At 40.2% G+C, this 13,789-nt stretch overlaps 2 protein-coding genes across 4 annotated transcripts in view; one reads left to right on the top strand and one right to left on the bottom strand.

The window, feature by feature from the left end:
* The window catches only part of LOC107685541 (beta-chimaerin-like), a 47,218-nt gene extending 40,801 nt beyond the window's left edge, over window positions 1-6,417 (bottom strand). Inside the window, exons 1-2 of one of the 2 annotated variants that reach the window (XM_016482159.1) lie at window positions 6,206-6,417; window positions 5,924-6,082 (exon numbers count right to left, since the gene is read on the bottom strand). In XM_016482159.1, the coding sequence (XP_016337645.1) occupies window positions 5,924-5,972 (49 nt within the window). In that variant the 5' untranslated portion in view covers window positions 5,973-6,082; window positions 6,206-6,417. Of the gene's footprint in view, window positions 1-5,923 lie in introns of both variants that reach the window. The other variant, XM_016482160.1, reaches the window with a different exon arrangement.
* Window positions 5,726-13,789, top strand: part of LOC107685540 (probable serine carboxypeptidase CPVL) — an 11,964-nt gene continuing 3,900 nt past the window's right edge. Inside the window, exons 1-11 of one of the 2 annotated variants that reach the window (XM_016482158.1) lie at window positions 5,726-5,743; window positions 9,122-9,314; window positions 9,552-9,670; window positions 9,889-10,003; window positions 10,211-10,269; window positions 11,480-11,559; window positions 11,644-11,710; window positions 11,808-11,930; window positions 12,124-12,255; window positions 12,345-12,443; window positions 12,538-12,711. In XM_016482158.1, coding sequence (XP_016337644.1) covers window positions 9,134-9,314; window positions 9,552-9,670; window positions 9,889-10,003; window positions 10,211-10,269; window positions 11,480-11,559; window positions 11,644-11,710; window positions 11,808-11,930; window positions 12,124-12,255; window positions 12,345-12,443; window positions 12,538-12,711 — 1,149 coding nt within the window. In that variant the 5' untranslated portion in view covers window positions 5,726-5,743; window positions 9,122-9,133. Of the gene's footprint in view, window positions 5,744-8,696; window positions 8,825-9,121; window positions 9,315-9,551; window positions 9,671-9,888; window positions 10,004-10,210; window positions 10,270-11,479; window positions 11,560-11,643; window positions 11,711-11,807; window positions 11,931-12,123; window positions 12,256-12,344; window positions 12,444-12,537; window positions 12,712-13,789 lie in introns of those variants that run through there. The other variant, XM_016482157.1, reaches the window with a different exon arrangement.

Genomic DNA, 13,789 nt, shown 5'->3' with positions numbered 1-13,789 from the left:
GTGCTGCTGATATGATTAGTCAATTAATGTTAGCTGGTCATTTTGTGTCAGGATCAAAAAACAGTGACATTAGTTTTTTTGTGAAAAGTTAATTTTTTTGGCAAATTAAGCTTTTGGCAATTATTTAAAATGCATCTGATCACTCTACATAATAATCTAGAAACAATGTGAATGAACACCACAACAGCTTAAGCAGCAAACTTTGGGGTCAGAGTCCAGGGTGGAGACGACGGAGGGAGGAGCCAGGGAGGAGACAGGAGGAGCCAGGGCGGACCAGATGGAGGGAGGAGACAGGAGGAGCCAGAGAGGACCAGATGGAGGGAGGAGCCAGGAGGAGTCAGGGCGGACCAGACGGAGGGAGGAGCCAGGGAGGAGACAGGAGGAGCCAGGGTGGACCAGACGGAGGGAGGAGCCAGGGAGGAGACAGGAGGAACTTGGAGCAGGCGGAGCCAGGCAGGACCCAGGCCACAGCCATAACGGCGACCCACGGTGGAGCCGACGGAGGGAGGAAGGGACGAAGGAAAGGAGGAGCCTGACTGAGCCGGAGGGATGGAGGGACGAGGCACAGCTGGAGGAGTGGAGTCCCGAGGCGAAGGATGGTCGACGGCAGACCAAGGCGGAGCCGGAGGGACGAGGGAGCCCGGTGGAGTCAGTGGACTAACGAGCCATGGCGGAGAGGAGGGAGCTAGGAGCCATGGTGGAGCTTCTGGGTCGACGGGCCGAGGCGGAGTCCTGGACTCTGAGGCGGAGGTAAGGGATTCTTCAGCCACGTCGACGATGGAGACTGGCAGACTCGCGGGGCTCGCACCTTGCTGATGGTGGGCGTTACTGCCAAAACTTTTGGCCATGACTGTATGCATATATAAGCATTTTTTAAAACAACGGACACAACGTATGTACACAGATACATTGTTTATGTTCAGATCAAAGCGTACACAACGTAAACAGCATATCTGCGTACGGTGCTGCTGACACAGAACAGCATACATTATTTACGTATGTGATACTCTCCAAAATGGCGCGGAGGAGACTAATTGTTGAATAAAGTCATTATTTTTGTTTTCTTTGCGCACAAAATTATTCTCGTAGCTTTATAACATTACGGTTCCACGGTGACGATGGAGGATGTCAGACCCGCGGAGTTCGCACCGTACAGATGGTGGGTTAAGGGCGAGCAGAGGGGCTGCCAGACGACAGTGGTGGAGGAGGCAGGAGCGGGCGGGTGGGTGTGCATTTTTGAGCCTCCAGGCTTTCAGGGCTGATGTGCACTGCCCACACACACCAAATAGCGACTCCCAGCACGGGGAGCGCGACTGACAGGGGAACGACAGGGCTGCACTCGGAAACATAGTCTCTCTCTGAGCAGGGCGTGGAAATAGGAGCCCTCTCTGGGCTGGACGGGGGGACAAGAGCCAGTTCTGGGCTGGGCGTAGGAGCAGGACTGACAGAGGGCTCCGACAAAGAAGGGAGGAGAGGGGGCAGATCAGCATATACATCCATGGCCTCTCCCTTGAAGTCCAGCAGTCCCAGATCCACATTCAGCTCACCCTCAGCCATGGTGCAGGGGGCGGAGCTCCTCTCCACGATTTCGCTGTCCACAGCTTTTTCCCTCGTGGCGAGCTCTGTTGCCGGCTCTCGCACCTGGACTGACGTCATGAACAGCTCCGGCTCCACGGCGATCCTCATTGAAGTCCATCAGTCCCAGATCCACATTCAGCTCACCCTCAGCCATGGTGCAGGGGGCGGAGCTCCTCTCCACGATCTCACAGTCCATAGCTTTTTCCCTCATGGCGAGCTCTGTTGCTGGCTCTCGCACCTGGACTGACGTCATGAACAGCTCCGGCTCCACGGCGATCCTCAGCTCTGTCACTCCATGTGGCGATGGCTCGTCGGTCGCGGCGGTTTCCGGCTCTTCGTCAATGGTGGGCTCGGGCTTGAGCGCCACACAGCGAGGTGATGGTGGGCTGGGCTCTGGGTCCAGAGTGGAACTGGCGAGATCCTCCTTGGAACAGACGGTGAACGGGGATCTGTTTCTCGCCAGTATCCACTCCACAAAGGTGGTTCAGGCTGGCGCCGTAGAATGCGCAGAGCGCGTCGTCCGGGTAGCTGGTGAGATGGGCGATGGCCAGAAACAGTCTGTTATGGCCCTCGAGCGATCTCTGCCCTTGCTCCAGCAGGAGGAGGAGGTACTCTTGGCGGGATAAGGGGTCCATGGGGGAGAAACAGAAATCAAAACTGAATAAAACGCAGAAACAAAACAGAGGGGGAAAACGCAGTTATACTTTTTGTTTTCGTCGGGTCTGTGAGGAGGGTGAGTAATTAATGACAGAATTTTCATTTTTGGGTGAACTATCCCTTTAAGTAATGGCGTGTTCAAGATGTAACGAAAATATGTTCTTAGTTATTACTTGATGATTAAACCACATAAAAGTCAGATTACATTAGTACAATTGTAAATGCCGTTCCACTTTGACTTTAAAAGAATGAACCCCTTGCAGATTCATACTGTAAGTGCGTAAGTAGTCTTTTAGCAGATGCTTTTATCTGAAGTCTTATCCGAAGCGACTTACTAAAGTGCACTTACGGCCGGGACAATCTGTCTGGAGCAATATGGGGTTAAATGTCTTGCCCAAGGGTACAATGAAGAAGCGAGTCCCTCCTTACTGGGATTAAAACAGCGACCTTCTGGTCAAGTGCCCCAAGCTTAAGCCAACACCACCCCTTCAGATTAAAGGAAATCAAATCAGCAAAAACCCATGAAATCACTCAATTTCAACTTCATCATTTCTGAAACACTCACAAGCTTGCAGCTCTGAGCTGCAGCCCCAGTTTTCCTTTAGGGAAACATCAAAGCTCGAATTGGCCTTTGAAGTCAGAAGAGCTGAGCCGAGCGGCATACATCTAGCCAGTCTGCCCTGCATTTGTTTACAGCCCTGTTCTTGGCTAATATAAAGCAGAATGTGCATGTTACACGCACCCAAACTAGATGAAACAAGGCTTCTGGCAAAAAAGCATTTTTCTAACATAATGATACTCCTGTGACAGACACGGCGAGGCTGGTAGAGGCGCAGTATATGGCATACGGTGATTACACCGGGGGCACGGAGCTAATGACAGCTCTCCGTACCGCAGGCAGAAAAGACTCCCCGCCTGCTGCAGGCCTCGTGGCTGCAGTGCACTTCTGCTTTTTCAGCAACATGCATGTGAGCTAATCTATTTGGGAATGGATGGCGACCACGGAGAGTCATGGCTTGGCTTGATCCCTTTACTGGATCTCAAGAGCCCGTGGCTTTGCGTGGAGGAGGAGTCGTGGTTCTGTGCGTCTGCATGAAGAGTTACAGCAAGCATGAAGTGAATTAGACAAACCCTCTCTTTTTCTCTCCCAAGGTCACTATTGAGCTTTAATGGAATGAGTGTCTCCACGAAAACGGTTCTTCTTTACACGCCCATTCAACAAAGCTTGTTATTTGAACTTGTACTCCCTTGAGACGTGTACTGTCCCTCAGATCACACATCCCTCCTTCTGTTCTTACAAACGCAATGCTGAGCGGCACAGCATGGGAACAGGGTGTTAACATGCATTTCTGTGTGGGAGTGATTTTGAGCGCGTTTCCAACCTTATCTCTCCTCACATTTGTGATCGGTGTATTTAAACACCTGCACACTCTTTTGTGCTTCTCATACCTCCAGCCAACCTGATGCTTTTTGCTCTGTTTTGTGGCTTATGGTGCATTTGTGGACGGTGGTTTCCCTTCCACCCAATGTTTGTTTCTTATCTAAGGTCACAAAATGTAAATAAGTCATATATATACACTGCCGTTCAAAAGTTTGGGGTCAGTGTGATTTTTTTTTTTTTTTCAGTTTTTGTGAAAGAAATTAATACTTTTATAATGCAAATACATTTATAATGTTACAAAAGACATATTTTTAAAAAAATGCTATTCTTTTGAACTAAAAAGAATCATAAAAAATGTGTCACGGTAAGCAGCATAACTGTTTTCAACATTTGCCATAAGAAATATTTTTTGAGCTGCAAATCAGCATATTAGACTAATTTCCAAAGGATCATGTGACACTGAAGACTGGTGTAATGGCTACAGAAAATTCAGCTTTGCCAATCTACATTTTAAAATGCATTAAAATAGAAAACAGTTATTTTATAATGACATTTCACAATATTAATGTTTGTATTGTATTTTTGATTAAATAAATGGCAGAGAAAAACCTACCAACCCTAAACTTTTGGACAGTAGAGAATATGGTGAAGATTTAAATGTGTAGTAGGTCAGTTTGGTACCTGTGTGAAAATATGTCATAGGTTTTGAAAAGTAAGTAATTGTATGTGAAGGTTAATATATCGACAGTCAAACTTCCTTACATGTGATAATGCAGCTTAAACACCACATGACACCCAGCTAGGAAGATGACAGGTGATTTTAAAAGCTCATTTTCAACATCAATAATTTCTTGGGGATAATAAGATCAGGATAATAGAAAATCTTTCGAGTGAATAAAACAGAGAGAGGAACAGCTTGATGAGTCATTTTAGATGCAAAAAAATCTGAAATGTTGGGATTTAGGATATATATGCCTGGCCTAGCCTAACCTAGATCCCTTGAGACAATGGGTGGAAAGTGCATTTGTACTGGATGTGTCCAAACCAGTTTTTTGTTCCCACGTTACAAGTTACAACATGTTGAAATGGACACACAAAAAAACAAACATGTTGTTGGCATTACTGGCAGTGATTTACTTGGGATATCAACAGTTGACACTGATGACATTATACTATTGCTGTTATGCCCAAATTACACTTGGGTCATTCCACGAAATGAGTCTTTTCCGTTTTAAAAAGGTGACATTTCTGCACAACTGTAAACATCCCGACAGAAAAGTCTTAATTGTTAATAGACTGTTTCCTAAATAAATAAATTAAATAAATCCAATATTAATAAACTGACTTCTAAAGTTGTGGTGAATTAGAAGAAACAACAAATCTTTTCTTCCATATTATGATGTACATCTGAGTGGATTCATTTCATGCCGACTTCAATAAACACAATGTTAATCAATTGCATTATGTCATTTCAAGCTAAATTTCCAAATAAAAATGTGTTACGATATATGCGACAAATGCACGGTTCATTTAACAATTAGCTAACAGCCTTGTACTCAAGGTCATGACACTACATGCAGATATTTTCTCAAATAGTTTTCCATAATCTGTTGTTTACTGTATAAAATCATGGTAACTGGACTGATTATGGAAAGTTTTTTAATAAATCTCACAAAATATAAGATAAAAGTTATATTATTATTTATGGACTTTATGGTAAAGGGCTGACACATGACTTTAATAAAAAAAAATAATATATATATATATATAGAGAGATAGAGAGAGAGAGAGAGAAAAATACAGCCTATATCGAGAGGGGAAAAAACGAAATGCTTATAGTTCCACATAAAATGCATGCAGTAACCAATGATATCTCACTAAGAAATATGTTATTTGGCATTACAATTCAGCATGGTGCACATTTTTGATTTGTAGTTCCCACCAAAGAAGTCTGTTTTTGCTATCATGCAAGTATGATCAGATATAGGTGGCCTTTAAAACTCGTGCACAGTGAGTGTGACATTACACAATCATCTGCTAGCGTGCATTGGTGATAGCAACGACTGCATGCTTTTGCATTGGTGAAGAAGTCAAAGGTGGGTCTAGTTCACCCTGGATGAAGAAAAGGTACGACACACCTCTTCACCGTGTTCTATCCCGTCTGCTTTAATTACATCCAAAACCACCGAAATTCAAGTGCCAGTGCCAACCATCTCCATTCTGCTATCGTCACGTCAATTGCTTGCTTATTCAGATTCCCAAACCAAATAGTCCTGTTTGATTGTGATTCATCAGTAGGCTACTCACCCGAAGAGACGGAGGAACCCGACAGACTGGAGTTGCTGGACGCTGCCATCGCGTCTAATTCACTGAATCTACCCGCTTACTGGCGTCTGTTAGGGCTTGACAGCTCTTCCATCTCAGTCTCTGCTCTCCTGACCTGTCTTCAGCTCTCCAGAGTTCCTCCTAAAAAGCCGATAATATCCAGCTGTGACGGGAGTCGCCAGCGCTGCCGCATTTACAGGCGCGTGTGGCAGCAGAAGAACCATATGATGAAACTATAGTTGATACAACCTCAGATATACGTACAGAAAATGTGCCAACTCATCTACTCTTCGTCGTAATGAAAAGCAGAATTCAAAAAAACTTCCCGGCCGTTCCCTGTGCTGTCAGTGCCAGTAGGGTTCGCCATATTTAGAGACAGGGATTTGACTGTATCGCTTCCATGTGCCACTTCCAAGCTCGTAATAAACACAGTGTGTGCAGAGGCGAATCCGCCTTCTTAAAGTGGAAGAGACGCGCGCACATTCCTCCTGTCTACCTGACCGTTCTGTAAACCTACTTACATGCCTCTCAGCTCTGTGCTTGGCCTAACCTAGACCTAAAAATGATGGCTTTCCTGTGCTTTGACATGCTGCAAAGTTACAGCATGCGCATAACAGCGCAGTAATAAAGGTACAGTTGGTGTTCCATTACTTTAAAAAAAAAAAGGCATTAGATGCTTGTTTTGTTGCAAGATCTATCAAACATGCTTGATAAACTACTATCTAACAAAAATTAACCTAGCGTGAAAAGTGGCTCATTTTAAAAACATCAAATGTCTGTAGTTTATTATATCACTGTCCACTTTTTAAAGACATGTAATTTTGTCACACCCACTTGAAAAGCATGTTGCACTTTCCACAAATATAGTATAAAGGAGGCTTAGGTCTACTTTTTCCTGTCTTAAAAAAAAGGGGGCAGTAAAAAGAGATGGGACTACTAGGCTACCTTTAGAAAATGTTTAATGTCAATCTCAATATGTCAAAATAAATAGTTTTTCTGTTACTTGTTGTTTTTGAGGTTTGCCCTAAGGTTTGTAACCAGCATTCGAGATGTGTTTAAATACAGTTTAAACCAATCATTTCTAGCAATAAACATCAATTAAATAGTTTGAGGACATGCAGTCAACACTGCTAAAAAAATATATACTTACTTAAGCCCTATTCGCACGGGATTAGTATTACCTGGTGACCTCCAGTCATTTGTAATAATTGTGGAGGTTGTCTGTGATTTAATCCCATGCGAATCGGCCATGTCTGTAATTTGTAAAGTAAAAATTCCCCCGCAAATGACCTACCATATTTCACCGAACACCGAGGTCCTGTGATAATATTAGTCCCGTGCGAATCGGCATCTCTGTGATTCGGCCAGCATTTGGCGGGTCACATATCATTTTTCGAGGTTTTTGTTTGCTGTGCTCCTTTTTATCCATCTTTCGTGAAGAATGGATCTGCGTTGGAGTGTTTGTATTTTGTTTGTATTTGTATAGTATTTTGGGTGCTGTCATCATATCGCTACACCATACAATTTGCAGAAAGAGAAAGCTGAAAAGGTTTTGAGGTTAATGTGTTACAAATAAATCAAGCATAAAGCTTGAGATATTATTTTAACCTGGTGAAATGTAAATGACACAGCGCACGAAACTATATTAGTTTATTTTTTAAAAAATCCATCTGGACCATAGAACAGGGACTCTCAAAGCCTTGACATCCGGGTATCCGGGAGATAAATCAGTAAATTCGAGTAAAATCACAGGCTTCGCTTATCCCGTGCGAATGCACCACACGAAATTCAGATGTGGGGGGGTAATTTCAAAATCACACAAGATCCCCAGATAATACTAATCCCGTGCGAATAGGGCTTTATAGCCTATATTTATTACCCATCATTATGTTTCTTCTTGGGAGTCACAATTTTAAGGAATCTTACATTTTTTGCAAACAGAAGACAGCAAAATGCTTATACACAAAATGGGAATATTAGCCTACATTTTTGGCCATTACAATTTATTAATATTCAAAAATAGCTTTTACTACAATATATTGGTCAAACTTAATATTGTTTTAAAATTGTTTAATACAGCTGATAAGGTCAAGACTTCTGATGATGGACAGGGCAAAATCACCTTTTTGTCTTTCTCATGCTCAAAAGTTAGGCCTATATGCCTCTTAAGTGAGCTGTGGCATGTTATACAAGGCTGCTTCTTCATAAATGTCAGGTCAGAGCAAGTTTTTTCATTGGGGCAAGTTGTCACATGTATTTTAAATATTATGAATTTATACAATTTACTCTTTTGTTGGACAAAATAGTTTGATATTTGTATGTTTAAAGAATTGTATTTGTTTTATAATTGTTTTACAATGTTTATATTTTGTAATTTATTATTTTTACCTGGTTAGATTTTGTTCAAAAGTTCAATGGCAGGTTCCATTCTAACAACATACACTATGAAGTGTGACAACATGCCCCACTTTTGAAGAAAATTCAACCTGTTTCAACATACTAACAGTCGGCATGTTCAATGGCTTTTTGTAGTCAAGACGTTAACATATCTACAGAAGATGATTTTTAAAAAATAAAGCAACCCTGAGAAATAGCCTATTAACTTGGGCCTTCTCTATTACATAGCAAATGCATATTGCATAATATTGTATATTGGAAAAGTTGCTTTGTGGGTTGAGCACTGCTTCTCTCAAATGGGCCTATAGGGGTCAGTGTTTTCAACTGAAGTTCCTTGGATTCACTGCGATCACATGACTTTGAGGCCATATAGTCATGTGACTGCAACACATTCAAAGCGTGACAACAAGCTGATCTGCATTTACTTTTAGTTTCATTTGCCGATGCAAACGGCTTCTGGATTTCTGATTGGCATCTGGCTTTAAGGTAACGCTATTATTATTACTGATCAGGAAAACAAGATGTATATAAATGATCAATTATTTGATTTGATAAGTTATCACACCTGCACATTATCTTTCCTGTTTACATATTCATAACATAATGTGCCGCGCATTATGTACGTATGTTGCTTATTTTCGATAATTCACAGACTGACAAGAGTTGTCATCTTTCTCTCATCTGATATGTTTAGGCTTGTAATAACAGGTAGCAGGTAATGCGAGCCTTTTAATATCAAGCAGGATCATTGATCCCCGTGTTATATTTCTTTGCTGTCTGCAGTTAAACTCTATAATGCTGAAGGAAACGCTGAGGCTGCTGTTCCTCGGGGCTCTTCTGGAGTCTGTCAGTCCCCGGGGCTGTTCCTCGTTCTTCTGCCGGAAATCACACCGTGTGAGCGGGTCACGTTTTGGAGTTGACCCGGGCAAACCTCTGATGCTCACCCCCTATCTGGAGGAAGGCAAGATAGAAGAAGGTATGCTTGCTGTTTGCATAGAATAATTTCAGTTCCTCTTCTTTCGTTCTTCTTTTACTTTAATTCGGTAAATAGCCTATAACAGGTATTTTCCCTATTATGGAGAAGTTTGTGCGAGACTGATAGATCAGTGGAATTTACTTTGGTTGTCCACAAATTATAACTGCTATCATAATTCACTGATGTTTCTCATCTGTATGCTAATACGCTTTCTTTTTTTGTATTGTGGGTATGCAGCCAAAAAACTGAGTTTGGTGGGACCCCTTCCTGGTGCCAATGTCAAGAGTTACTCAGGATATCTCACTGTGAACAAGACTTACAACAGTAACCTTTTCTTCTGGTTCTTCCCTGCCCAGGTAATATGTTATGCACTTTTATTTTTTTAACACTGTACATGAACATCACTAAAGAGAAGACTGACCTGCTGACTGTAGCTTCTGCGTCAGTTGGCAACACTTGAGTCAGGTGTTTTCAGAAGTCGTTCACAACAAATCATATATAGTCAACACAGATTTCGATTCAGTGATGTTATTACTGCACACTTATTTATTGTAGCATGTTTTTCTTTGTTTAGGAGAGACCAGAGACGGCTCCGGTGCTGCTGTGGCTGCAGGGAGGACCTGGAGGCACTTCCATGTTTGGCTTGTTTGTGGAGCACGGCCCATATTTTGTACATAAGAACCTCACGTGTGAGTACAAATGCCTGTATGCTGTGTTACATTATGTTGATGAAGATTAGCATGTTGTTTCTGTGTCTTATAAACATTGTATTATAGATGGTTTTTGGGCCAGAAAGGAATTTTTATTTGCTTAATAGTGAAACCCTACACTTCAGATATCAATGTATGAAATTACATTAAAACGTTAGAATTTAAGCCTTTAATGTCGTTCTGCAGTGGGCTATAGGGATTTCCCCTGGACATCACGATACTCTGTTCTTTACATCGACAACCCGGTGAGTAGACATGTTCCGGTATTCGGTAATACAATATATCATGATAATGAACATGCACGATATTGTTATCGTGGGCACTTCAAAATACCATGAATAATTATTTATTACAAATTTTGATGAAAGCATTTTAAGAATAGTTTTCTCATCAACTTCTCTTTAAATACTTGCATTTAATTACATTTAATCTGGACTACAACATGCCCTAGATATTGTTCAAAAATGTTTTGTTCTTTATTGTTCGGTCACACTTAAGGCTTCATTTGTTAACAACAATTAATTCATTAGTTAACATAAACTACCAATGAAATATTCTTCTAAAGCATTTATATATCTTAGTTAATTTCAACATTTAATAACATGTTATTAAAATCAAAGTTGTAATTATTATTTAACGGACTCGAGCTAACATGAACTAAGTTGTATTTTTTTTTAAACCAAGAATAATAACTTCTGTAAGAAATGTTGCTGTTGCTCATTGTTAATGTTAGTGCATTAACTAAGGTTAACTAATGAGACCTTATTGTCAAGTGTTACCTATTGTTCTTTATAATTCTTTAGAATTTTAATCCATTTGAAACATTAGTTTACTTTATACATTTTTTATCTATTGCTTTATTGTATTTAAATGTTCAGTTCTTCTTGTTATAAGAAAAAAGTTATTAAACCTGTTACACTGTATTATGACAACATTTTTGCAACTTATTTTAATTTCATGATAATACCGTGATAAAAGCTTCAGTAATTATCGCAACATGAAAATGTAATACTGTCATATGCCTACTGGTGAGTTTAGTGTATTTTAATTATTTCAGAATTTGCTCAAGTCATTTTCACTTAATTCCTAAAAACATATTTAGGAAAATTTGTTATATTATTTTCCTTGCTTTTCATGCAATTTGAGAATATTTTTATATTTTATGTATTTATTTATTTTCTGAAATGAGATCAAATGAGGTAAAGAGCTTTGCTGCATACATCTAAGTGTCTTTATATGGAGATACATATTTTCTGTCTTGTGTGTCATCGACACAGAATCTAAGAATATAATTATTACACACATTATTTCTTTCTTTAAGAAGGAACTGAGTAAATTAAATAAGTTGACAGCCTTACTGCAAATATGCTAATACAGTATGTGAATCCGGTGTTTCTATGACAGGTTTTAATTTAATTATACATACTAGATGGATATTTGTCGTTTATTTTTAAGGCTGGGACAGGATGGAGTTTCACTGAGGATGACCGAGGATTTGCCCAAAACCAGGATGATGTGGGCAGAGACTTGTACAGGTACAGTGGCAAACGTTTACTGTATATCTAAGACAACATGAGATGTATGTGATAAATATTAGGTTTTTTTTGTCCCCTCCGCAGTGCCCTGACTCAGTTCTTCCAGATATTCAGTGAGTTCCAGTCTAATCCGTTCTACGCTACAGGCGAGGTGAGGAAGTGGACCTCATTTTGGATTGATACAATCAGAATCCTACTCTCTTGTACAGTCAAAATACTGTGCTGTTAACTATATTTAAAATTCATAGTCATATGCAGGAAAGTATGTTCCAGCAATTGGCTACTACATCCACAAGAACAATCCCTCTGCCAAAGTGAAGATCAACTTCAAAGGAGTGGCCATTGGAGATGGTGTGTGTGACCCTGAACTGGTGAATGAAAATTATATTTCCTTTTTTATAAACCAATCAGATGCCAGATAATTATAATTCACCGAAGTGCTATAGGCGCTATAAACATGACAGTATGACTTTCTGTAAAGCTTCTTTGAAATCATATGTATTGTGAAAAGCACTTGATTGTTCATATATGGACTTTGATCTCTCTAATCCACTTTTTTCTCAGATGCTGGGAGGTTATGCAGATTTCCTTTATCAGACGGGTCTCGTGGATGAGCTGCAGAGGCAGCATGTGCAGATGCAGACAGATGCAGGAGTCAAACTCATCCAGGAGCAGAGATGGATGGAGGCCTTTCAGGTGAGTATGATAAACCAGGACACACTGCGCCTGTGACACTGGGGCTTCTTTATTACCTCCGTTCTAAAAACATCTCGTCTCTCCGTCAGGTTTTTGACAGCTTACTGAATGGTGATCTTACTCCTTATCCCTCATACTTCCAAAACGTCACTGGTTGCACCAACTACTTCAACTACATGCAGTGTCAGGTACCCACACATTTCATTACAAGCAAATGGATGGGAATGAGGTGTTCTTGATTTGAATGGCTAGTTGTCTCATTATGTGTTTTTCCCTAAACAGGAACCTCCAGACCAGGAGTACTTTTCTGCATTTGTGACTCTGCCAGATGTTCGACGTTCCATCCATGTTGGAAATCTTACATTCCATGACGGCTCAGATGTTGAGAAGCATCTGCTTCAGGATGTCATGAAGTCCATCAAACCCTGGTTGGGCATCCTCATGGACAACTATAGAGTGAGGAAACAATTTCATTGATTAGGTTGGGAATTTTATGGCCTTTGTTAAATGACATACAGTATCTCACAGAAGTGAGTACACCCCTCACATTTTTGTAACACTAATGAGTCACATGACACCGGGGAGAGAAAATGGCTAATTGGGCCCAATTTGGACATTTTCACTTAGGGGTGTACTCACTTTTGTGGCCAGCAGTTTAGACATTAATGGCTGTGTGTTGAGTTATTTTGAGGGGACAGCAAATTTACACTGTTATACAAGCTGTACACCCACTACTTTACATTGTAGCAAAGAGCCATTTCTTCAGTGTTGTCACATGAAAAGATATAATAAAATATTTACAAAAATGTAAGAGGTGTACTCACTTCTGTGAGATACTGTAACTCTTTAATCATATTAATCCTTAGGTTTAGGGATGCGCAATATATTGCTACCATATTGATTATGGGACAAAATTGGAGGGTTTTGTTTATCAGCTGATGTTTATCAATTTCTTCTGTTTTAAATTATATTATCCTCTAACTCTAAAAAACACTATTTAATAGCAGAAACGATGATTTAATAAAATGGCATTAATTGAAATAAAAATAACAATTTAACCATGTAAAATCTGGCATATAAAGTAATAAGTCCGTTTTTTTAAGGAACAGTTTAATGAACCTTCAGACAAAATATTAAAAACAAATCTAAAAAAAAGTTTGCATGTCTTTTTTTTCATCAAGTATCAAGGCACCTCAATGTTATTCAGAGGCTCAAACTTAGCAAAACTATACAATTCAGTATTTATATGGACCAAAAAGTAAAATGAAATTCTGATAGCTTGTAATGTAAGTAAATTAGATCTTTATAACAGTATAGCAGACTATTTACATAAAATGATTACATTTACATTTAGTCATCTAGCAGACGCTTTTATCCAAAGCGACTTACAAATGAGGACAATGGAAGCAATCAAAATCAACAAAGAGCAATGATATACAAGTGCTATAAAGGGGTCATATGATGTTGCTAAAAAGAACATTATTTTGTGTATTTGGTGTAATGAAATGTGTTTATGCGGTTTAAAGTAAAAAAA

The sequence above is a fragment of the Sinocyclocheilus anshuiensis genome, unplaced genomic scaffold (genome assembly GCF_001515605.1).
Source record: "Sinocyclocheilus anshuiensis isolate Anshui unplaced genomic scaffold, SAMN03320099.WGS_v1.1 scaffold185, whole genome shotgun sequence".
Lineage (NCBI taxonomy): Eukaryota > Metazoa > Chordata > Actinopteri > Cypriniformes > Cyprinidae > Sinocyclocheilus > Sinocyclocheilus anshuiensis.
The sequence above is the reverse complement of the archived record's forward strand: the minus strand, read 5'-3'. Positions and strand labels throughout refer to the sequence as shown.